The following is a 26,915-nucleotide window of genomic DNA, read 5'->3' on the forward strand; positions in this document are numbered from 1 at the left end:
CTGGATAAAGTATTCTTGGCTGAATATTTTTCTCATTGAGCACCCTGACTATATCATTCAGGTCCTTTCTGGCCTTCCAGGTCTCTGTGGATAGGTCTGCTGCTAATCTAATGTTTCTTTTTTTTTTTTATAATTTTTTTTTAAGATTTTATTTATTTGACAGAGAGAGACAGCCAGCGAGAGAGGGAACACAGGCAGGGGGAGTGGGAGAGGAAGAAGCAGGCTCCCAGCAGAGGAGCCTGACGTGGGGCTCGATCCCAGAACACCGGCATCACGCCCTGAGCCGAAGGCAGACGCTTAACGACTATGCCACCCAGGCGCCCCTAATCTAATGTTTCTACCACTGTAGGTTACAGACCTCTTGCCCGCAGCTTTCAGGATTTTCTCTTTGTCTCTGAGTTTGTAAGTTTTACTGTTAGATGTCGGGGTGTTGACCTATTTTTATTGCTTTTGGGGGGGTTCTCTGTGCCTTCTGGACTTGGATGCCTGTTTCCTTCCCAAATTAGGGAAGTTCTCTGCTATAATTTGCTCCAGTATACCTTCTCCCCCCCCCCCCACATCTAGGATCCCAATTATTCTAATATTGTTTCACTTTATGGTATCACTTATCTCTCGGATTCTTCCCTCGTGATGCAGTAGTTGTTTATCTCTCTTTTTCTCAGCTTCTTTATTCTCCATTATTTGGTCTTCTATATCACTAATTCTCCCTTCTGCCTCATTTATCCTAGCAATTGGAGCCTCCATTTTTTATTGCACCTCATTAATAGCCGTTTTGATTTCTGCTTGGTTAGATTTTATTTCTCCAGAATTAGATTCTCTAGTGTCTTCTATGCTTTTTTTTAAACCCAGTTAGTGTCTCTATAATCGTTACTCTGACCTCTAGTTCTGACATCTTACTAATGTCCCTATTGATTAGGTCCCAGGCAGTCGGTACTCCCTCTTTTACTATTTTTTGAGGTGACTTTTTCCGTTCTGTCATTTTGTTGAGAGTAGAATAGATGAACAAGAGAACAAAATGCTGAAAGGGTAACAATGACCCCAGAGAAATATACACTAAACAAATCAGAAGAAACCCAAAACTGGGGGGGGAGGGGGAGAGAAAAAAAAATGATCAGGCTGGTGAATAGAATAGAGCCATACACTAGATTTTAGGTGCATTTTGGTCTGTTAGAGGAAACTGCATCCCAAAATTTTAAAGAAAGAAATCATACACACACACACACACACACACACACACACACATATATGTATATGTATATACACACACACAAATAAGATTACATACAATGATGGGATAGAATGTAATTGTATAAATGAAGATTTGAAAAGATTTTAAAAAGGAGTCATTAAAATAAGAAATTGATTGAAAAAGGAAAGAAGAAAAAATTTTAAAAAAAGAAAAAATTTAAAAAATTAACGTTGAGAGACTAAAGGATCATGGAGAAAAAGCCATGAATTCTCTGTGCTGTATTCCCCTAGCGCTGGGGTTTTGCAGTTCCCATTGATGGGTGCACTTGGTCTTGGCTGCATGTTCTTGCTGATCTGGGGGAGGGGCGTGTTGCAGTGATTCTCCAGTGTCTTTGCCTGGGCAGAGTGGCATCGCCCTTGCCAGGGGCCAGGGTAAGTAATCAGCTCAGGTTTGCTCTCTGAAGCTTTTGTTCCCTGAAGGCTTTTCCGCACAGCTTTAGAGGATGAGAATGAAAATGGCGGCCTCCCAGTCTCCCGCCCCTGAGGATCCCAGAGCTTAGGGGCCCCTCCTCAGTGCGCCCTCAGAGAAAAGCAGTCACTCACGCCTGTCTCCCTGGTCTCTGGCCACACTTGCTGTTCACCCGGCCTGTGCCAGAGCATTTCTAACTCTGGCTTGTGGCCTGTTCCGAGTCTCCAAACCCAGCAGATTCCTGCGGCCGCTCCTATACCGCTCCTTCCGGGGGAGGAAGGTCAGTCTCCCTGGAGCTGCCGCTTGTTGGGCCCCCGCTCAGAGAGCAGTGACCCAACTGGGCCGCGGATTGCGGTTTATGGCCACCCCAAGCTGGGAGCCCCATCCCCAGCTCACTCTTTGTAGCCGGCTTCGCTCCCCAGTACCTGGGAGCTCCGCCGCACTTAGGCACCCCCCGGTCTTCCTGTGACCCTGAGGGTCCTGAGACCACGCTGTCCCAGCGAGGGGCTCCCCCCCGCCCCCCGTGCGCTTAGCCACCAGAGCGATGTCCCTCACGGGAGCGGACTTCTACAAGTTCCGATTTTGTGCTCGCTGCTCTATCACTTGCCAGCAGCGGGCTGACGGTGGCTCCCTCCCAGCGAGGTCTCTCTTCCCCTGTATCGCCTCAGATTCACTTCTCTGCACATCCGACCTTGCAGAAAGTGGTCGCTTTTCTGTTCTGTTACATTCTTTTCTTCGTTCTCCAGTTGAGTTCGTAGGTGTTCAGAGTGGTTTGATAGCTATCTAGCTGAAGTCCTGGGACCAGACAAAATTTAGGTCTCTTACTCCTCCGCCCTCTTGGACTCTTCCTTCATGCTGTCTCTTTTCTTTTGAGTGTGTTCTTCATGGGAAACTGTATTTGGACGTGAAGTGCTTAACCTCAGGCAGTGTTTCAAACTCATTTATCTTCTCTTTGGCTAGTGCACTGATTCCTAATCTTTTTATGCTCTGACTCTCTATTTTGTGTAACCCTCTGCCCCCAAAGTGCTGCATGATGCATACATACTTTTATTTTAACGTTAATTAAAGTTAATTTCATTTTGAGAGTTCCACTTGCCTCTTGAGATTATCGGAGACATCGCGGAGCTTCAAAGACAGAAGGTGGCAATTATTGATTTAGTGATATAGTTACACATGAAGAAATCTGTTTAATGGTATGTGTGATGTAGTGGGTTAATCTCATTTAAATATATAGTAATTGTGTAAAAAAGGAAGGCCAAGTACATTAAGGATATTTTAATGAGTCATTCATCCAGCCATGCTTATAGAGTTTATTCATTTGGAATTGTCTGAAGTGGACTGAACTTATCACTAGTATTCATTTTATAATGGCAGTTTCAAAGGACAGAGGGAAAACTTACTTCCAAGGACAAAAAGGAACTGCCCTGCTTTAGACAGAAGCTCAGAAGAGTATTTCAGGCAAGAATGGTGAAAGGAAGCGTGAGGGAGGGGCGCCTGGGTGGCTCAGTTGGTTAAGCGGCCCACTCTTGGTTTCTGGTCAAGTCATGATCTCAGGGTCGTGAGATCGAGCTGTGCATCTTGCTCCACACTCAGCGGGAGTCTGCTTGGGATTCTCTCTCCCCCCCCTCACTTGTGCTCTCTCTAAAATAATAAAAGCTTTTTTTAAAAAGGAGCATTAAAGGGTATTTTAGACTATATAAAAATGAGACTGCTGATACTCCAGTGCGTGGGCAAATAATGCACGTATTCATCCTTTCATTCACTTATTAACTTCATCAACAAATACAGAGAGGCTGCTCTGTGTCAGAGTCTGCAGAGACACCTGGAGACATAGTAGTGAACCCATTGAGCAAGGAAGATCTTGAGTATACTTAGCAAAGTTAATTGATAGAGACCTGATGAAAGTGGCATGTTTAGAGAAAAGCTACAAAAAAGGTGTGAGTGTGAGAAAGTGGGTTATAAACAGATGCAAAAATTCCTGAGAAAAAGAGCTCCTTTTGTACCTAGTTTTGCTTACTTTTTCCTACTTGTAATGCATCTACATTTTATTTAAAAGTAGTCCTTTATATACACGAACAATGAAACTGAAGAAAGAGAAATTAGGGAATCCATTCCATTTGCAATAGCACCAAAAATCGTACGTTATCTCAGAATTAACCAGAGACTTAAAGAATCTGTATTCTAGAAACTACAAATCACTCTTGAAAGACATCTTGAAGAAGACACAAAAAGATGGAAAAATATTCCATGCTCATGGATCAGAAGAATAAACATAGTTAAAATGTCCATGCTACCCAGAGCAATCTACACTTTCAATGCAATCCCAATCAAAATACCAAGGACATTTTTCAAAGAACTGAAACAAACAGCCCTTAAATTTGTGTGGAACCAGAAAAGGCCCCAAATAGCCAAGGAATTGTTGAAAAGGAGAAACAAAGCTGGGGGCATCACGTTGCCGGATTTCAAGCTATACTACGAAGCTGTGATCACAAAGACAGCATGGTACTGGCACAAAAATAGGCACATAGACCAACAGAATAGAGAACCCAGAAATGGACCCTCGGCTCTTTGGGCAACTCATCTTTGACAAAGCAGGAAAAAACATCCGGTGGAAAAAAGACAGTCTCTTCAATAAATGGTGCTGGGAAAATTGGTCAGCTACATGCAGAAGAATGAAACTTGACCACTCTCTCACACCATACACAAAGATAAACTCCAAATGGATGAAAGACCTCAATGTGAGACAGGAATCCATCAAAATCCTAGAGGAGAACATAGGCTGCAACCTCTTTGACATCGGCCACAGCAACTTTTTCATGACACATCTCCAAAGGCAAGAGAAACAAAAGAAAAAATGAACTAGTGGGACTTCATCAAGATAAAAAGCTTCTGCACAGCCAAGGAAACAGTCAAAAAAACTAAGAGGCAGCCCACGGAATGGGAGAAAATATTTGTAAATGACACTACAGATAAAAGACTAGCATCCAAGGGGCGCCTGGGTGGCTCAGTCATTAAGCGTTCTGGGATGGAGCCCCACATCAGGCTCCTCCGCTGGGAGCCTGCCTCTTCCTCTCCTACTCCCCCTGCTTGTGTTCCCTCTCTCGCTGGCTGTCTCTGTCAAATAAATAAATAAAATCTTTAAAAAAAAAAAAAAAAAGACTGGTATCCAAAATCTACAAAGAACTTCTCAAACTCAATACACAAGAAACAAATAATCAAATCAAAAAATGGGTGGAAGGGGGCGCCTGGGTAGCGCAGTCGTTAAAGCGTCTGCCTTCGGCTCAGGGCGTGATCCCGGCGTTCCGGGATCGAGTCCCACATCAGGCTCCTCTGCTGGGAGCCTGCTTCTTCCTCTCTCACTCGCCTGCTGTGTTCCCTCTCTCTCTGGCTGTCTCTCTGTCACATAAATAAATAAAATCTTAAAAAAAAAAATGGGTGGAAGATACGAACAGACACTTTTCCAATGAAGACATACAAATGGCTAACAGACACATGAAAAAATGTTCAAAATCATTAGCCATCAGGGAAATTCAAATCAAAACCACATTGAGATACCACCTTATGCCTGTTAGAATGGCAAAAATTGACAAGGCAGGAAACAACAAATGTTGGAGAGGATGTGGAGAAAGGGGATCCCTCTTACACTGTTGGTGGGAATGCAAGTTGGTACAGCCACTCTGGAAAACAGTGTGGAGGTCCCTTAAAAAGTTAAAAATTGAGCTATCCTATGATCCAGCAATTACACTACTGGGTATTTACCCCAAAGATACAGACGTAGTGAAGAGAAGGGCCGTATGCACCCCAATGTTCATAGCAGCATTGTCCACAATAGCTAAATTGTGGAGGGAGCCGAGATGCTCTTCAACAGATGACTGGATTAAGAAGATGTGGTCCGTAGTGAAGAGAAGGGCCATATGCACCCCAATGTTCATAGCAGCTTTGTCCACAATAGCTAAATCGTGGAATGAGCCGAGATGCCCTTCAACAGATGACTGGATTAAGAAGTTGTGGTCCATATATACAATGGAATATTACTCAGCTATCAAAAAGAACGAGTTTTCAACATTTGCTGCAACATGGACGGCACTGGAGGAGATAATGCTAAGTGAAATAAGTCAAGCAGAGAAAGACAATTATCATATGGTTTCTTTCATCTATGGAACATAAGAACTAGGAAGATCGGTAGGAGAATAAAGGGATAAAGAAAGGGGGGTAATCAGAAGGGGGAATGAACCATGAGAGACTATGGACTCTGAGAAACAAACTGAGGGCTTCAGAGGGGAGGAGGGTGGGGGAATGGGATAGGCTGGTGATGGGTAGTAAGGAGGGCACATATTGCATGGTGCACTGGGTGTTATATGCAACTGATGAATCATTGAACTTTACGTTAGAACCCAGGGATGTACTGTATGGTGACTAACATAATATAATAAAAAAACATTAAAAAAAAAAGATATGGTCCATATATACAATGGAATATTACTCAGCCATCAGAAAAAACGATTACCCAACATTTGCAGCAACATGGACAGGACTGGAGGAGATTATACTAAGTGAAATAAGCCAAGCAGAGAAAGAGAATTATCATATGGTTTCACTCATTTATGGAACATAAGAAATAGGGAGATCGGTAGGAGAAGGAAGGGAAGAATGAAGGGGTAAACAGAAGGGGGAATGAACCATGAGAGACTATGGACTCTGGGAAACAAACTGAGGGCTTCAGAGGGGAGGGGGGTGGGGGACTGGGATAGGCTGGTGATGGGTATTAAGGAGGGCACATATTGCATGGTGCACTGGGTGTTATATGCGAATAATGAATCATGGAACACTACATCAAAAACTAAGGATATACTGTATGGTGACTAACATAACATAAAAAATTATTTAAAAAAAAAAGAAAAGTAGTCCTTAAAAAAAAAAAAAAAAAAACTTGCCCTGAAATGGTAACCCTACCTTAACCCACGTTTCTTGAGCTCTTGCTAGTGCAGTCATACGAGTTGCTGAATAAATGCACTGGTTTTTTTATGATCCACGACTTCATAGCAAAAGGGAGGGAAATGTAAAGTGTAAAAATAGCTGTGTGTATATCCACCATATGTCAGCCTTCTGGGTTACAGCCACTCCTCAAGGTACACTGACACACGTGAGATCAGTTTGTAGTAGTGACCAGTTGGGGTTTTCTCATCCTATAAAATGTGGGTGTCGTCTTAATGTTAAATTGATAAATCACAGTTTCTTTAGAAACCCAGCTGAAGACTGCTGGTAGTAAAGGAACGTGCATACTCATCTGAAGGGGACAAGTCTCTTTGATGTTCAGATTTCCCCACGCCAACAATGGGGGAGGAAGAAATTGGAGAATATAAAGTACTAGATGCTGTGGGAGATACAGGACAGAGATATAGGATAAAGACACAGGATAAAGAAGAGAGTTACTAGAAAGAAGAAAGGGTCCACCTCATATAAAAACGTGGTTTGTTTTTTATAGCATTGGCTGTACTGGAAATTGCAGAGAAACGTGCTCTCCTTTGCCCGGTTTCTTTCAGCGCCTGGTAGACTTTTCCTTCCAGGCCTTAGAACTCAGGTTAGTATAGGCTTAAATGGTGGCCCAGTGATAATAGAAACAATAAAAAAAAAAAAACTACATTTAATGAATAAATAGACTATTCCAAGCAATGTGCCAAATGAGTTATCTCATTTAATCCCAGCTATTCTATTGGATACCTAAGTAGTATTAATTTTCCCTTTTATCAAAGGGAAACCCCAAGGCTTAGAACAGCTGAGCCAGTTATCTGAGGTCACGGAGATGACATGCAGTGAAACTAGATTTTGAACCCAGTGAGTCTGACTTCAGAGTCTGTGCTAATCATTCCACTGTCCTACCCTCTTTCCCAGCTAACCTGCTTTTCAAGACCAAACCCAACTGTAGTGCTTGCCTTATTTCCAAGGAAAATTGTGTGTGCCAAATTCTGAAAAAATTGGAGCCTTCCAAAAGTTTTGGAGCTTAAGTGATCCCTAGGCTGACAACTGCCCCTATTTATTTATGATTTATAAAGTACATTGTCTTGTCTAATTACAGAAATCAGATTATAATGTATATTAGCTTCCCCCCCCCCACACCACTTACTCTTTCATGCTGCCTAAACATGAACCCTCATTGAACTTGTATAATCCATAGGGTGGCAACAAATAGAACAGAAGGAAAGAGTCCATGAGAGAAAACTTAAATCTCCCTTTAGGAGTTAGGATAAACAATTCCATCAAGAATGACAGAGTATTGGGGTACCTGGGTGGCTCCGTTGGTTAAGTGTCTGCCTTCCATTCAGGTCACGATCTTAGGGTCCCTGGATGGAGCCCCACATTGGGTTCCCTGCTTGGCCCTCTGCTCCTCCCCATCCCTGCTCGTGTGCACATTCTCTCTCTCTTTCTCTCAAACAGATAAATCTTTAAAAAAGAGAGAGAATGATAGTATTAAAAGACAAAAGGGTAAATATGAGCGGGATCAAATAAGTGTTATGGACCAAGCAGAATGCCCTTAAGATTTTATTACATGAGTAGGTTATTAGTAATGTTTTGAGGTCAAATTAATCGCAGAATAGAAATTACAGTTAGAGTAAGAGCCCAGTATTCTACCTTTGAAGGTCAAAGCTTATAATCTGTTGTCCTAATTATTCTTTATTGCTATGTAGGATGAGACAGTAAATGGTTGTAAACTTTTTCTGTGGGCCGTGAATTTATGTTCATCTAGAACCTCGTGTTATTTGTCAATTTTGTCACACAGTTGGTGTAAACTTTACAATAAAAAATACTTGGGGGGGGGAGCGATGGTAGGCTACGCTAGATGCCATAGCCTCTCCACAGTATTAAAGATTGTATTTCACCCTGAGTATGGAACAAATGCCTTCCATTTCAGCCAGAAAATTCTCGTTGTGGCTCTTCCCAATTTGTTGCTTTGGTCAATGGCAATTGCAACAAAATTGTTCCCAGATTAGCTTTCCTAGTCTGGGCACTAGATTTTCCAGAATACTACAAAATGTGCTTTTTGCTTTTTGTGTTAGGCCAATAGCCCAGGAGTTTGCTGCTTAGTAAACATTTGGAGCTCTGCACATAGTGGTCACCTTGGTTTTGTGGGTCTTCTAGGCAGTAGGCCCTTGGCTTTTACGGGAGCACAGAAGGGAACATTTTCCCACAACTCTTCCCACAGCTTTTTCTTTCTACACTTTCAGTTCCTCAGAGCTGCTTGTTCTGTGGGGCATCAGGACAGGCTGATGGACCCCGGAGAGCACGGGGTAACGTTCTCAGTTGTGCTTTAGTACGGTGCTCCGCACGTGCACCCATGTGGCTGCACCTCTCCCAATACTAAAACAGAACTCTGAGGAAGGCAAAAACCTGTGACTGGAGTGTGTAATTTTATTGTGTATACAGAGTTAAAATTTTTTTAAATCGAAAACATCGGATGAGCGATTCTTTGCAGAACGGAGTATGTCCCAGAAACATAAAAACTACGTGCTAGTAACAGTAAGCCAACAAACTACCACCATCCACCCAGAAGATAGCTTATTTCAGTATCGTGAAATGTTTTGTTGAGTGAACTCTACATTCTGCATGTGAGAAATCTGAGTAAACATTGTATAAAAGATTAACCAATTCCCTGAAAAAATAGTGATTGTGTAAGACTATGTTAGAGGCATTCAGAGTGTGAAAATAAATGAGGCACGCAAAGGCACAGAACTCCCAGATGGCTCTTTGGGAAGATGAAATGTGCATTCAGATAACTATGCTACAGGGTATAAAGTATTACGAAGAGCACCGAGAGAAAGAGATTAAGAGTTTCTGAGACGTTCTTTCCAGCTGGAAGACTGTTGGAAGGCTTGGTGAAATAGGTGATCTGGTCCAAGGAGGGCAGGTGGTGATTTCCCTGTACAGGACCTGAGGAGAGAACAGACATGGCAGGAACTCCAGGCAAGGGGGATAACACAACCGAAGGTGTGACGGTGGAAGCCTGGTCTGGTCTGGGAGAGAGCAAGTTGCATTTGTGGAGGGTATAGGGAAAGGAATGGAGAGACGGAGTAGGAGGGTCCCTTTGGAGCCAAATCACAGAGAACTGTAAATGCTAAATTGTGTCATTTGGGAATTTGAAATTTTATAGGCATTTGATGTTTTTGAGTAAAGTGGCAATAGAACTTGAGCTAGTTTCCTGGATCAGTATTAATTATGTCATCAGAGCATGGCCAGGACAGAAGCAAGGAGACCAGTTAGAAGTCCATCCTGGTGATCCAGATGGAAAGTGGTTGAGGATGTGGACCAGAGTGAGAAGTAGAGAAGGGCAGGATATCAGGTGGCAGGCAGAGTCCTCAGGTACAGTTAGAACTTGAAGGTGAAGGTAGCGATGTACAGTTGTGCTTTGAGTAACCCAGGCATCCAGAATCCTTGTTGAGGGGCAGGATAACATGAGAAAAGGGCAATTGGTGTATTAGCTTTTGTATAGTGTTGGGCATTTTGTTTTTTCAAAGGTAGGCTGAGGACCACCTGCTTCCGAAGTTCCTGGGGATGTGCTATTTGAAGTTCAGATTCCAAGGCTGCACGTGTTGTAATAACCTTTCTAGGCCCTAAAGCATGTGACCACTGGGTTAGAATTCCAACATAATGAGACTGAGGAGATTAGTACAATTCCTATATAGACCTCTTAATTTTGCGATTGCACTCCCAACTCTGGCTGACCTATCTTTGGACGGGAGATCGGGTGAGCATAAAGGTAGTTCCGTGTAACACGTTTATTTCTGCTGGAAAAGAGTTCCAAATATGCCTGAGTTTTAGTGGATCCCAGTGGTCCCTTTTGCATATTAAAGATAACAAGTATGTACAATTCTAAAACCCCTATGGGGTCTTAGGCCCTTCGCTCTCAAGAATTATTGAGACCACGGTGCCTTGGCAAAGCTGGACATGCTAGGAAAATAATGTGCCGTCTTCCTCAAGCAACCACTAATGGGAGGTAGGTGGACGAGGCCCCACATGCTTCACCACTGGTGCCTGGCTCCCAGTTCTGGCATGAGTCAGTTCAGGCTACCCACAGTGGTTGCTGTTTGGATAGCTCTTTTTGTGGGTTGTCTCTTTCCCTCTCCCACTTCCTCACTCTGCCACTAGCATTTTCTGTATTCACCGCTTGAATAAACCCTTTGCACCTGGGGGAATCCAAAATAAGCCAGAAACTATTTGTTGACGTGTTCTCTTACACCCTTTGGGAGAAGGAAGAACTCTTTTTCTCTCTTGCCTACATTTTTTACCCCGCCCTAAGAAATTGTATTTCTAATAAATACAGGAATACCTTACTAAGCGAATCTTTTTCAAGCTGTGCAGTTAGCTGTATGTCCAGGAATATGGAGAGTATTCATTTTTAAGGTTTATGAAATCTAGAGACTTGGCACTTTAGGACTGGAAGAAGCTCGGCTATGGGTAGGTAGTACCGTCTGCCCTAAGTACTACGAGGTAATGGGTAGTCAACGAGACCCTTAAGCAAGAAGAGACTACCCAGGTCGTGTCCCCCAGGGCTCTGTAGTAATTCTCCATTTGCTGCTGCCTCATGCCCCGACACTGCCTGGTTTACGAAGCCATCCATATTCTGTGTTCACACTGGCCATTACTTGTCACTAGCTGAGACTTCTTATGCGCCTTCTCTTCACTGTGCCCCACCACCCACCCACTCCTAGTTTCTCCTCTTAGCTTGTGCTCCCAGCCACTCCCTCCCCACTGGAATGCCTTTGCTCCTCTTCTCTCCCTTTCATTGGAGCCTCTTACACTCTCGGGGAAGCAGCATCATGTAGTAGAAAAGAATACATGGTCTTTGGTATCAGTCCAAAATTTGAATCCTGTATCTCCCATTTATTAGCTGGATATGGAGAAAAGTGGTTCAACTTTCTGTCCTAATTTCTTCATCCATTAAAGAAGGATAATAACTCCTAAAAAGTTGAGTGAGGTGATGTATATAAACACCTTTACAAGGTTAGATGTGATGTAATATGTCGGTGAGGCGGGGCGTGGATGACGACTATGTGTTAATCGTCTATATTCTACGTGGGTGTTCTCAGCATATCTCTCTGTGCGCCTGAGGACTGTGGTCTCCTCCGGCTCAACCGTTTATCCTGTTCAGTGGTGGTTCTCCTCCCATCATGCAGACCACATTTTTGTTTTTCGTAAATTTTCCTAAAATTTTTTTATTATCAAGAGTGTTTTTCCCCCCCCTCTGAAAACAAAATAGGACAAGACACCTCCCTTAGGAGAACTTGATTTTGAATCTTCACATTTTTGTACTTTATTGACCATTTAAGGAGGGCTTAATTTAAGATATTTTGGGTTTTGGGGGGTGGGGCTGGGGGTGGGGGGTCCATAACAAAAGTTTGAGTTTAGGTATATATGTTTTAGTCCTCCCGAACTCCTAGTATTTCAGTTTTTAAATTTTAAAAATAGGTTGAGTGAGTTTGGTGTAGAGAAGATGAAAAGAATGAAAGGAACCACCCATCAGAAAGACCCAAGACTCCACAGATGGGAGGGGTAAAAAAAAGAATTTAAAAGTATTACTGTTCTATGCCTTCTTTCTGTCCTGCTCTTTGAACATTTTCTCCCCATGCTGCAAACCATTCTTCTTAAAGTAATACTGCTGAGGTGACTTTTGTTCTGAGGATACATCCTCCTTCTCTAAGATTTGAAGAACCAATTTACAATTAAAATTCTCCAAAATTGGCTTCGTTTATGGGTTCTCCAATCTTACTAAGTTTTCCAGAGGGAAAATAATCTTATTCTACTTCATTTTCTTAAGACTGTGGTAAGAGGTGGAAAGAGAAGACAGCCTTGAGTCCTCATCCTCACTCTCTGCCGAGCCCAGTGGATGCCCTCGTCCTGGTTAGCCATACATAGCCCCTCGGCAAACCGTCTCTGGATCAGACTGACCACACCTGCTCCTCCACCAGTATGGCTACCTGCTTTTCCTTTGAGAGACAGGATTAGATCTCTAACTGTTCTTGTCTTAGGGGTTTCTAGCAGTCAGCAAAAAGTTAGAGGAGTATCTAGAATGCACTGTCCAGTACAGTAGCCATCAGCCATATGTGGCGTCTGAACTTCCTATTTAAGTAAATTTAAATAAAATTCAGTTCTTCAGTTGCACTGGCCGCATTTCAAGTGCTCAGTAGCCACCGTGGCTAGTGGTTACCATGCTGGAAAGCACAGATAAAAAATTACTTTATCACATAAAAGTTTGGTTAGATATCACTGGTCTGGAGATGAGATTTTCCATAAGGACAGCCTACCCGCTGCCCCTCCCCCATAGGGACAACTTTGGACAACTTTTTATTGTTGACTTCTGTATATCCCTGTTTTGTTTGTTTGTTTTATTTTGTTTTGAGCTCATTGGGTCTATCTTTCAAAGAAAAACTGTTATAAGAAACCTATTTATGGCCTTTTAACTTAAGGGAGCTGAGAATTTTTTGGCTGTGAATAACAAAATAGTCTTCTAAAATTGGCTTGAATAATAGGCATTTACTGTACTCCAGAATTAAGGGGTTCTTATAATGTCGGTGGTTGGTACTGCTGCTCAGCAGTGTTCTCAAGGACGCAGGGTCTTTCTATCTTCCCGCTGATGTCCTCAGTGTGTTGGTGTCTCTCCTTCAAGACTGCGAGAAGTTAACACAGTTCAAAGCATCATCTTATCACCTAATGAAATCAAAAAATGAGAGAGAGGTGGCTCTCTTTGGGCATCTTTTTATTGAGGGGTACATTTTTTCCCCAGAAGCTCCCAGCAGACCTTCGTTGAGTCCTAGTTTGCTAGAACTGAATAATCTGTCCATGCTGTTAGAGCTTGGAAAACAAATACTTGGCATTTTTAACCTCTATAATCCTAGGCTGGCTCTGCTGGTAAGGAATGTAAGCGCTATGAAGACTGAAGTTTTTGTCTGTTTTGTTTGCTACTATGTCCCCAGCACCTGGGATGGTGCCAGGTGCTCAGTAGTCATCTTGTTAGATGAATTAATGAATAGTAAGAGAATGTCCATAGTTGTCCATAATGTACCATAGAAAAGTTGTCCGTAGTTGCCATAGCGTGCCTTTAGAAAGAACCTTGCATAATGAAGACGTGTTATGCTCCTGTCTTTTGTCTTTCCTCTTGTAGTGGCATGAATCAGGCTCTCCTGGTTGACTGGCTCTCAGAATGAACTCTTAGATTACCAAGGGCTCCACAACATTTAGTAAGGCAGTAACAGACCCTCTCTACTATTAAGATACCCCTTTGTTTTTTAATCAGTATACAAAATACAGGCTGGGTTTGAGTTGGGTGTTTAACCTTTTTACATAACAATTTAAGTGACACAAAGCATGCACTATTCAGTCATTAAAATGAGTGGCCCCAGACCACTCTTAGATGTGATGTCCTGCGTTGTGTTACTCCCTTTGGACTCGGTTTGTGGATGAGGAACACTGGGATGTGGACATCAAATGGGTGTTTCAAATTTTCCCAGTTAGGCTCACTTCTCAAAGCATCTGGCAGCTGGGTTAATGACATATCCATTTCTCATTTTAATGTGGTGGCTAAACTAAGGTCCACTCAGCCAGACTGACCAACTTTATATGACCCTTCACCACACTGCTGGGTTTCCTGGGCCCTAATCTGGGTTTAGGCTGCTGCTGACCAAAGCCATTGGGCAAAAGGCTGACCTGGAATTTCGAATTCCAAGCCCAGTGTTTATGATGAACATCAGACATGCTAAGACTGGGCAGATAACTGTGTGGTAGCAGACTAAAGAAAAGGGTCTTTGCACTATTAATGTATTATTCACCTACTATGTCATAGATGGGACATTTTAAGAAATTTTGACATTTCCCTTTGGGTTTGTTTCATCCACCAACACAGTCATTAGGCTCACCATCATTTTGTCTCACTATTTTCAGGTGTCTTATGTGCTCCTAAGTGTGGCGGATGGAAATAGTTTCTTGTTGAAAGAGATGAGCCTCATGAGTTGAATTTTGAGTATGTCCCATGTATTTCCAGTGGAAGAGTTCCATTGGAACATGCAACCAGTATTCTTCTCTTTATACTTTCTCTGCACACCCTCTTAACGCTATGGCCGTATTGATTCCCTCTGATGTATTTACAGGCCTTGTTGTAGTTATTACTTGAAAGAATTTGAGGATTTGATCTAAGGGGAATAACGGATTTTTAAATATTTCTTACAGGTTCTTGCTCAGTGACTTGTATAGAATAGTACTTCATAATACTATTCATTGAATTAATTGGCTGGAAATGTTCTTGGACATGTTCCTACTCTGAGCATTAATATATATAGGCACTTAGTACCTTTTACTCTAATAAGTTGCTTTTTTTTTATCCCCCCTCTTGGCTTATGTGGTAATAGAGTTCTTTGTTTAGTTTTATCACTTTCCCAGTCAATGATTCTTCTATTTCAATCACATTAGACCTAAATATATATTTTAGGTGTGTAACCTTGGCCACGTTATGTAATTGTTTCATGTCTTAGTTTTATTATTGGTAAGAGGCAGGTACTCTTATGGCTCTCAATTTAAGATTGTCAATGATAAATGAGTTAATACATGTAAAACACTTAGCAGAATCAACGTTTATTTTGGTCATGTACTTGGTCAGTTGCAACTGTTGGTTGACTATGGATACAAAAGTTGGGCAAAATCATGAAACCATTTTGTGAGCATTAATGAGCTCTATAGAATTTACAGTAAAGCATGTTGCATATATTAGGTAAAAATGGTGTGCTGCACATCCTTTAGTAAAATTTGTAATAAGTTATGTACAGATATGTACATGCACAGTATTTTTATTTTAATCGTTTACCATCAGGTAGCACTGCTGCTACTTTTGCTCCTCAAGCTTATGGATGGTTCTCTAGCATATGGATAATGTCTGGATGTAGCTTGTAGCAGATGCTGTTGGTATCGTACCCAGATCTCCTTTACTGGGCCAGTGCATCCATCTCCCAGCTGCTGCGGGTATTGGCTGCTAATGACTCACACCTGTACCCTTCTCCAGAGGCCTGCTCTTGGCTGACCGTCATTGCCTCAACCAAATATGTCTGGGAGAGTATGAGATCACAACCCTACCCCCTCCTGTTCCCTAGGAGTGGCTCATGGCCAATGACTGTACAGGGGTATAGCAGCCCAGCCCCCTTGCCTTTGGACTGGACAACTTCTGTGGTTCAGTCCATGCTCTAGAGCTCCTCATTGGGTCAAGCTGAGGCTCGATTTCTGAAACCATATCTTTGCCTAGCTCTCTCCCAATTCTAGCTTGCTTTTTTCACTCCTGGTTTCTCCTGATAGTACTGTCTGTATTTAGGTGTTCAAGAAATGCCATCTCAGACTCTGTTCCTAGGGAACCTGGCCTAGGGTGTTGATAATTGTGGTGCCTCTGTTGCTTTCTCAGTTCAGCCATCACTTATGCCACTAACTACCTATATTAAATAATCTCTGGCTTAATTTTGTTTTGTTCTGCTTTCTTGGTTGGCTGTTGCCTGATCTGCATCACCCCTATTCATATCCCTATCTTTACATTTTGGGGGCTACTCAACATTAAGTGTCCTTGATGTTATTATATAGCTGGTTGTTTCAGCAAAGTATTATGACAAATACCCTGGATTTTAAAATCTGAAAATTAGTTTTAATTACACCTGAATCAATTACACCTCCCTCTTAGGGTGGTTGTAAGAATTATATGGGCCCTTCTTTTGAAAACACCTAGCACTGTGCCTGGAATGTAGAAAGTGCTTAATAAATGGTAGGTGTTTGGTAACTGCTATTTTTGAAGAGAATTACCCAGTCCAGTTGAGATGCCTACTCTCTTACTCTCATCTCCGCTTAAGGAGTATCTCTGCCACAGTGCTTTATTACTTTTTTTTTTCTTTCTATTTCTCCCAGAAAAATGTGGGCTTATTCATATCATCCAGTGGTGTGCTGACCTACAGGGGAAGAAAAGACCTGGTGATAGCTGTTGTTGATTTTGATGGTGAAAATATTCCCCCCCTCTCCAGTTTCGAGCTTCCAGTATGGTGTCCTTGAACACAGAGTTGGAAAGAGAGGCATACGTTTGGCCTTTGCCAGTTAGTGCATGCCAACTCCAGTCCTTAATCTTTGTACCCCTACACTTAGCACAGTATATTCAGTATAGGAGCTAAATATTCAGTGGATGGCTAACATGTAGTTACTAACTAGTTAAGACTTGATCATATGCACTAAATTGATGAAATACCTTTATCTAATTTTTGTTGTTTAACCAATAAGCCTCAACCCCCCCCACCACCACCACCCCATATAGACGCTGCCTATGCTATTCATGAATTGAATGGAAGTAAAGGAAGCAGTCATCATGATGTAGTAGGGAATGCCCATGCCCTCCCTGGATAGGTTGTCTACTCAGATGCAAATCTCAGTTTTGTGATTGACTAGACAGTTGAATGGGGATTACTCACTTCACCTCTCTTGGCCCCAATTTCCTCAGACAGTTGGACTGGACAGTCTCTCCAGGTCTTTCTAGTCTCAAAATCCATAAAGCCTTATTAGTGTATAATTTCACTTCCTCCTTCCCTCATTTCCCTCATTCCTGTACTGCGCTTCAAGTTATATGTTGTGGTGGATATTGGGAATACAAAGAACAAGACGTGGCCTGGCTGATGAAAATCTCAATGTCTTCTTTTGTCACCACCCTGTCATACCAAGGCCATGAGGATGCTCATTGCCAAATGGGTTTTTGCAAATGTATCAAGATTTTCTTTCATCACAAATTTCAGCAGCTTGATCCATGAAGGTATTGTACTAGTAGTTTTCACTTTCTAGATGAAATTAAACAAGGCTGCTATGATCAGCAAGTAGTTCTTTTAGAAAATATCAAGCTAATGTTCATTGTCTGGGGGAAAAAAAGCCTCTCTGAACAGCCAGGTTATACTGCTCTCTGAGTTAGGCTCAAACTCAGTTTATAAAGAGTGGAGCTCATTTAGGGCTAGTAAGAAAAATGAAAACATTTTGAGTTTCAATCTAAAATGTAACCTGATTTTTCTCACATATTTTGATAAGAAAGGTATGAAGAATGACTCCTCACCTTTGGTGTTCTTCTTCAAGGCTGTATCCACCTGTTGGCTCTCATGCCTTTGTTCTCATCAGCCATGTTTTCTGCTTAATTTTTAAAAGCTGTACTGGTTTCCAGTAGGAATTACTGTTAGGTGTGCCCAACAGCACTGTTCAGTGTTTTTTCAGTTTCCAAAAGCTATTTTTAAAAAAAGAATTTGTTTTGTTTTTGACAGGGGCTGATAATATCCGGAAATATTGGAGTCGCTACTACCAAGGCTCTCAAGGGGTAATATTTGTATTAGATAGTGCCTCTTCAGAAGATGATTTAGAAACTGCTAGAAATGAACTGCACTCAGCTCTTCAGCACCCACAGTTATGCACTTTACCCTTTTTAATATTGGCCAATCATCAAGACAAGCCAGCTGCTCGATCAGTCCAAGAGGTATGTGTCATGAACGTGACAACTCTTTGTCTTGTTTGTTGCACTTTTGCTGCTGCCTTGGAATCTGAAAACTTGCCTGTCGTTAGGGATGTGCTGGTTATGTTGTTTTCCCACATGAAACCGTAATTTTCTGAGAAAGTAGAAAGACTATATCAGTCTATAAAAATTATTGTTTATATATCTTTCTCCACATGGAAAGCATAGATTTTTTTAAAAACTATTTAGCGAAAGTTAGAGGACTTATCTGAATATTTTTCTCATCTATTTTCTCATCTGAAGGCCCAGTTACTGAACATTTTTTACCCTGCCAGCTTACTTAGTTCATTCTTTTCTCCAGCTTTTCAAGGAATGCATCGTGCGTATTACCATGCATCACTTGCCCTCAAATGTCATGTTCTTGTCCCTCTGAAATGCTCACTGTTGACTAGAAGCAATGAGTCCTATTCTGTAACCAGCCAGGCTGAAAATTGATGTCTTATCTTGCAAGTTCCGTGCCACCAAATACGCTTTAATATGGACCCATTCTTTATCTTCCTCGTTTAATTTCCTTTCTTAGCTTGTATCTCACCTATAAAAGCATGAGTCTAGTTCTGGGGGAAAAAAGTTCAGTGTCTCACCCAGCAAAGTTTTTGATTCATGGATACTAAAGGAATAAGATAGGTGAATAATTTTTAAAACTTGAATTGTAGTGAATTTTAACCTAAGTACAGTGAAATCAAAACTTTTCATGTATTCCTTTACACCTGTAATTTTCAGAATAGGTTTCTCCCCCCTTCCTTCAGAAAATTGTGTGCTTCCTTTAGTGACTTCGGAATAAGATAATTAAGGGGAACAACGCTGCTCTTTAGTCTGAAAAATTGGATGAGGAATCCAGGACCATAAGATGTTCTAACTCCAGACTTCTCTTACACTTAACGTGGGACCCATGCAAAGAGCTTTGTTCCTTTACTTGTCTTCCCATTGGAAGATGGCAATAATGCAGTTTATTTTTTTAATAACTGAGTGGGATGATTTTGGATAATTCACTTTGAAGTTGAAAGTACTAAGCAGTGGAAGAGGTATTAGAGAATTTTCATTTAAGTTTCAGGAAAATAGTAAAGAAGGCAAGGGTTTCTTATTAAATAGAACTCCTGTCTATCCTCTGTTACTTCATTCAGCGTTAAGTGGTCAGCAAGCACATTTTTCCTTTGTAGATTTTGTGAAATCTAGATATTAAGTAATTAAGATAAAAACAAAGCAATGCAAATCTATTCAGAGAGTCATTAATGTGCAGATCTTCAGCCTTGTGGTTGTGGTGCCTTCGTGATCCGTTCTTAAGGCTTTGGGTAAATCTTTTAACTTCTCAGCATCAGTTTTTCTGTCTGTAGAATGGATGTAATAGTATCTAATGATGGGTAGTTACGAGTGTTATATTAGTTTATAATTATAAGGTACTTGCTGAAAATGCATTGTTCTGAGATTCATTGTGGGAAATACAGGTATGTATTAGGAATACAAATAGACTATAACATTTTGTACATAAAAAATATGTAATACATCTTTAATAAAACATATGAAATATATATACAGGTGACCTTATAACTTTAAATCCCTTTATTCAAGTTATGTGTAATAGCTGAAATTTTTATTTTTTACTTTTAAATTTAAGAAACTGTTTTCCTTAGACATCATAAAGTTGAAACTAATGTTTTCTTGAAATCAAATTCACAACTCAGGGTAATCCTCCATAAAAATTGAAGACTGTCACATTGAAGAAAAGAAGCTTTTAACAATTAATTGCTCTGGAATATGCTTTGCGTGTGTTGGCTAGCTGTCTTTCCTAGGAAACGGGCAAATATCTTTTTGTGATTCATCTTTTACTGAGACAGAGGCTATAAATGTAGAAAAAATGGAATGATTTGAAAATTATTCAAAACTTGTATGTGCTGGAACATGTGTGACTTTGACTTTCTATTTATATCAACTTTAAATTTTCCTCAAAATCTTTGCTTGTAATGGAATTTGCAAATACCATTTTGAGGACTGTTTAAGGCATTTTCCCTATGGTTATATAAACACATACTATACAGGTGCATGTTAACATTTTAGACTGTAATTGAAGACATGGGCAAATTCGATTATAGATCTTGAAGTTTGTCAAAACAATGTAGTGCTCATGCTTTGGATTTGGCAGAAAAAGAAATGGAAGCTTCTTATTTACTCATTGCTTGAATGACAAAGAGGTTCCTCAGTATTGTAGTGTTATGATGCCTTGTTGAAATACCCTCAGGAATGTTTTAGGGATTAAATCAATGCCTTATTAATAAGTTAGCATTAAAGTGGAATTGTAAAAACTGAATCTTAAACTTTCAGTGAATGGTAATCTCAAAATGGTGGGGAGGAGGCATGGGTAGAAGAGGAGGTAGAAGATTAAAAAGTGAACAAACTTACATGTTATTTGAAATACGTTTAGAGGTGGTCATCTGTTTACTGCTCCTCCTCTCCTTTTTATAAGGGTATTACATGCCTTGTGCTCTATTGCTTATAAACATTTTTATTCATTTGTACCTGCTAATTTGTGTACATTTTGTGTAATTTCCAAATGCTAAAAAGATGGGTTTTTACTTTGCAAAATACCTGTGAGTCTGAGGCAAAATTTTATTCTTTCAGAATCAAGGAAAATGTATTCAGTTTACCAAAAGCACTAAACAAGTCTTTGATGCAGTTAAGAAAAGACGAGGAGTCTTAAGGGCTCAGTGATTCCTCTCCTCCTCCCATTGAAATTATTACATTTTGTGCTTAATGCATTATGCAAAAAATTTGCAATTATTTATCCTGTCACTTGAGTAAAACTTTAAGAATTCATTTATCACTTAATGAGGATAACAGGATATTGTTGAGTTTGGAAGCTGGTGAGATCCCGAGGAGAAAGCTGAATTATCACTGGGACTGCAACAGAGGATGAAAATCTCGGGAGGGTGTATATTTACTCCCCTCCTCTGCTCTGAGTTTTGAGATGTTTGTGTAGAGAAGGAGTTAAGAAAGGAAGACAATGGTTAAAATTACTTTGTAACCCACAGACAGAGGGCAATATGCCCAATTATTTTGTTACCCTTTTAGAATGCAAGTGGAGTCTTATACATTGCATAGTTTGCCTTCTATAATAAATCTAGTAATGCCCTGTGTTTGACTTAGAATTTTAAGATTTAACTTTTTGAGAATTGATAGTAGAAACATGTTTCTTAACAAATAATCTTTTTAAAAAAATAGCAAAACACTGGGAAGAAGAACACCCTTTATGTACTGTCTGAAAGCCAAGCAGTTCTTGCAACAGATGTTTGTTGTATTCACTTTGGGGAGGTGTAGTTACCACAGTTTTCCAGAATTTACTCCTATCAACTATGTTTCTGTATAGAAAGTATAATATAAAAATCTATAATTAAGTCAAGCGTCCCACTTGATTCATTAGGGAAAATTCTAGTCCAATTTAAATAATAAAGCTCTAAAACAAGAATCATCTTAAGGGTAAACAGGTTGGCTTTTTATTTGTATTGAATTGTAATTGTATCTAATTTGTTTTACAACTCCCAAAGGAGAGCATACTTCAGTTCTGAAGTTATTTAATAGATCAGGAGGATTTTATGAGAAGTTAAGTTGATAAAGTAGCCAATAAATGTAATCCTATTTTCCCTCTACACAGTTGCCGATTGGGACTCTTTTACTTCCTAGCCTTTTAAAATCTTATTTTTGTTTTATTGGGCTTTACCCTGTCTTATAAAATGACACATTTTGTCAATGTGAAAGAAATAGTTTAAACTTTCAGCAGTCTAGTCTGATTGGATATTCGTCCATATCCTTAATTCAAAAGTATTTAACTTTTTTAGAAATAGGACATCAAATACTGAGTCAACTCTGTCAAATATTTAACTCTGTCAAATATTTTAAAAATGTGGAAACTGTGAAATAAAGATTTTTGAAGTGAAATTATAAGGTCAAATGACTCTTTTGGTTCCATAGCTCATTAATTATAGTACAATTACAGCACAGGAAGATGCAGCTTTTAAGTTAGGATGTCAGCATTAAGGTTAAAATTTGTGCTCAGGCATTTCTCAATTTTCTTGCAGTTGTCATTCAGTTTGTTACCGTGATGTACGTAGAAAGTGGTGTTCCGTTGGAAAAGAACAGAATATAAATGTGAGAAGAGTATTTGCAAGTATTTCTATGATGATACAAACATTACTTTTTTAGCCCATGATTTGTTTTGATTATAAATATTCATATTTTTTGAAAAATACTTTTCAATATTCAGTGTATCAGGAATACTTCAGTTCTCACTTCTTAGTCTATAGACGTCTTCTGGAGGAGACTGCTAGTATGTATTTTATATTATTTGACCACTACATTTACTTATAACTCTTGTTTATAGATAATTATTTCTAAATTGTGTACTTTTTCTCCTTCCTACAGTCAGATAGTTTTGAAGGATTGAAATGTTTGGACACTGTAAATAGGAAGACTCTAATTTAAAATTTTCATTCTGTGTTCATACTGCTTAACAGTGGAGTGGTGTTTTTTGTTTTGTTTTGTTTTGGTATCTCCATGAAGTAGTGAATATCATCTCTGATTTTGCATGACAAATCTTTTATTGGAAAATACAAAGCAGTGTTTAAGTCACGTAACATACTTAGCTTAGTATATTTTATTACTCTCTGTATATGGAGAGAAGTGTGTGTGTGTGTTTGTACAATAATGATTGTAAAGTGTCATATACTTTAAATCTTAGGAGTCTTCCAAGTATCTTGACCTGTGTCTTGGCAGCATTTTAGAATACTGATTTGATTTCATATAGAGCAGTGTACATACCTATTGTGTGAGCAGTCTGAAAATTCCCTTATGGGACATATACTTATTCTAAAATGATATGAGATACAAATTATTTTTTGTCTTTACAGATGTACTTTACTCTGTTACAATTTAATCTTGGGGAAACAATGAGAGGGTCTGGAAGTCTGTTTTCCACGGAATGATTCCATGATCTCCTGAAAATGTTTACTAACGTGCAAGAGAAGCTAAAAATAACCATCATTTCAATAGTTAGATATGTTTATGATGCTTTTCTATGTTAAAGAGCAACTTTTAGCTGAATACCAAGACAATATTTTAGTGTACATTCATGTACTTATTAAATATGCAGTCCTTGAAAAAATGAAATTGTATATTTGATTTCACCAATTCTAAATCTAGCCACTTTGATCTTACCATTCAAGGGAACTCATATACCTGTATTTCTCGCACCCACCAAGCAATAATCATGAGAATGTGCCCTGCCTACTGAAAACTAATAAAATTCCCATTAACGAGTGTTAACATCAGAAAGGGCCATACTATCGAGAAAATTATTTAGGTGTGATAACAGAGTATAATACACTTAAAAAATAAAGCAAGAATTCATTATGTTCTCTTATAAAACCCCTATTCCTTTCCACTTTCTTCCTTCAGTTGGTCACACGCATATCTTTTGTTTTATGTAAAGCAGGCAAATTTTGGAACCTCTTGCAATTCTTACACTTATTTACTGTGCACATCCAGGCGTTTCACTGCACAATTCTCCCACCTCTGCAGTACTTTTCAGTTGCCTGATTGTTTCTATCCCCAGGTCTCCTCATTCCCCCAGTTCCTCAACACAGACCATTATAGGAACCAGGAAGGATAGGAAGATTCCCTATCTTCCATGATACTCATATTAAAAACCAGTACTATCTTCTAATTCCTTCTAGAAGCATGTGAAATGCCACTGATCTCATATGTTCATGTGCTTGATAATTGAATTCCCTTCTCTTTTCTCTTCTCATTCACATTCAGCTACTGCTTGGTATTTCTGTTGCCCTGGGAAAACCGCCTAACAATTATAGGTGACATCAAGAAGTTTCCCTGAACATTGAAGGCTGCGTGCATGTCCTTCTGACTTCCAAAGGCATTCTGGGCATATCCAAATCATAATATTAGCATTAATGGCCTATAACTTTTTTGTCTACCCCTTAAGATTGTAAGCTCCTTGAAGGACAGGAATTCTGTCTTGTATAAGTCTCTGTGCTTAATTATATGTTGTTGGAATGGGTATGATGTCGGAGTCTTACAGACATGCCTGTGCTTTCCTCCTGGCTTTAACGCCATCTTCTTCATCCAGATTCCTTGACCCAGTCTGACTCCTGTTTCCTCCACACCAAACCTGACCTTTGAATATTACTCCTAAATCGCATCTTCTGTGAAACCTCACCACTCTGACCATGTTCATGTTTCACAAAGCTTTAATCCTCTAGCTACAGCATTTACACGTCTTTGTTTTCTTGTATTTTTATGTACTTATTTGTGCTTGTCTCCTTGAGGACCTTGCTTATAGCAGGTTGCTGTTTCTTTCCCAAAATCCTTCCTGTAAAGTGGCAGGACATCTTAACTAAATAGTATTCCTTTAATACATTTTTACTAATTGCCTATATTTGAAGTATATAGAGCTTATTTCAGTTGCCTAGCATAGCAAACTCTTTTACTTATTATTTTTCACATGGAAACTGGTATATGATGAAGCTCGATGGGCATATAATTGAAATGGTTTTAAAGCAATAAATTTAATTTATTAAGAACAAATCTAGCTTTGTCATAAAACTGTTTTACACTAATGAAACTTAAAGGGTTTTTTCATTTCTTACATTTAACATTTTTCTTCCTATAGATTCACAAAGATTTTACAATAATGAGTCATAACTATACAGTTAGATTTTGACTTTCTCTTTCTGTGTCTTTTTTGAAGCAGTAGGTATTTGAGTGGTTGTAGTGGTGAACTTCACCCTTTTTTCAATTTTGTATTTTATAAAGATCAATCTTTCATTAACTCTCATTCAAAAAGGCAACAAATGATTCTGAGGCAAAAGTTTACAGAATGATTTCCTTGGCCCTAGTTCCACTATTTATTTACTTATTTATTTCATTTGCCAAAGAAAGCTCAGTTTACTACACATTCCATGGTGTACAGAGTTAATAAAACATTTGTCGAGTTAAATGAAGTTGAAAATAGACACATGGTTAATGTCAGTAAGGTGCTTTGAAGATAAAAAGCACAATAAGCGTTAGTTATTATCATTATGATAATTATTTTCATTATTATTATTACATAGTGTCTGCTTAAAAATACCTTTGGTTACTCCGGGATGGCTGAGGCTAATGAGAGGGGTTACCCTGCTGGGTTTTATCCAGAACTAAGGAGTTGAGACATAATGCACTGAGGTTTTGTTTTTTCTTAGTAAATCAAGAGACGGTTGTCTTTTTTCCTAAAAATAAAATAAAATAAAATCCTGTAATGCAGAAGCATTGGAACTTGTTTTGAATAGTTGGAATGTTACATAATCTCGAAAAACAGTATTTGAGGAGTAACTGCAGGTCCTCCAAAGGACTCTAAAAACATAGGCATTGATTTCTAACTAGTCAGAAGGCTTTATTTCTTAGTGAGCTAATTACAGAAGTTGTATAGAGCTCAAATTTATAAACTAAAAAAGAGAAGAGGGCATAATTATGGGAAGAAAATGTGAAAGCTTAATTATCACAAAAATGAAAAATTATATCTTTTGGAAGTTATCAAAATGTAACTATAATTACATGAATTAGCTCCAGTGAAAATATTTCAAGGAGGATTCTTCTTTACAAAGAAGACTTTAAGGTAAAGCCAAATTCCTTATAAGATACTACAACAATTATCATCACAAGTCAGAAATAAAGGAAATATTGAAACCTTTTAGCAGCATCTATATGAAAGTCAACCGTACATCCAGCCTCATAATCAGGAAGACATTAGTGACATGTCTGAAGAAGACATTCCCTAATATTATTGCAAATTAAATAAGAAAAGACCTCGAGAATGAAAAGAGAAAAGGTGCCTGGAGCCAATGAATTACAATTGACAACCTAAAGGCAGTTGAAGAACCAATTGCTGGAGTGATTGCCAAGCTATTCATAGTGTGCAGCAGACAGAGCACACCAGAAAGCTGGAACAATGCCTTCAGTTCAGCAATATTGCTTCAAAAGAATGGAAAGAGGGGAACGTGAAGAGCCACTGACCCCGAGACCAATTTCCAGGCAGCTGCACAAACTATATACTGTAATTAAAGGTTTTGACCAGTAATCACAGCAAAGCCAGACTACAGAAGTCTAGGGAGCCAGCAAGGTTTATAATGAGGCAGACACCCTTAACTTAAAGCATAGAAAACGCAGGTAAGAAAACCAGTCCATTTTTGGCAGTGGCTTTGAAAAACTCTGCTGTATTAGCACAAATATGAAAATCACGTATTTTTGGCCTTCTTCCTCACAGACCCAAAACCTGCAATGAAAGATACCTGCTTTCATCTTTTGAGATGAAGAGAATACCTAGAAACTGACATTTTCTCCTTGCTGCTGCCTTTTTTTCTTTACCTGTAAATCACATGTGCCTTTGTTGAAAACAATGAGTAGCTGTGCGTGGTGGTACAGACAATAGACTGCCGCGTAGGAGTAGCCTCCCTTCCAGCATACACGGGTGACTCTGGTAGACATGAACTAACCCACACCTGAGTACTTTGGCCATAGAATCTCTTTTCCCTTTTGTTGACAGATAATCTAGGATCTCTTTTTCTTTCTTTAGTAATATCTCTTTATGTAGACATCCATGTTCAGCCACGACTCTATTTAAACATTTATGTAAGTCCTTGGAGAGAAGGGGTATCTAGTGGTTTGGAATGAAGG

At 39.5% G+C, this 26,915-nt stretch overlaps 1 protein-coding gene across 4 annotated transcripts in view; it reads left to right on the forward strand.

Moving 5' to 3' along the window:
* The window catches only part of ARL15 (ARF like GTPase 15), a 415,307-nt gene that overhangs the window by 191,822 nt on the left and 196,570 nt on the right, over positions 1 to 26,915 (forward strand). For all 4 annotated transcript variants that reach the window (XM_087867899.1, XM_045815344.2, XM_045815342.2 and 1 more), the window contains one exon: positions 17,959 to 18,167. In XM_087867899.1, coding sequence (XP_087724025.1) covers positions 17,959 to 18,167 — 209 coding nt within the window. The remainder of the gene's footprint in view (positions 1 to 17,958; positions 18,168 to 26,915) is intronic.

Source organism: Ursus americanus, chromosome 15 (genome assembly GCF_024610735.1).
Source record: "Ursus americanus isolate L20-20 chromosome 15, mUrsAme1.1.p, whole genome shotgun sequence".
Classification (NCBI taxonomy): domain Eukaryota; kingdom Metazoa; phylum Chordata; class Mammalia; order Carnivora; family Ursidae; genus Ursus; species Ursus americanus.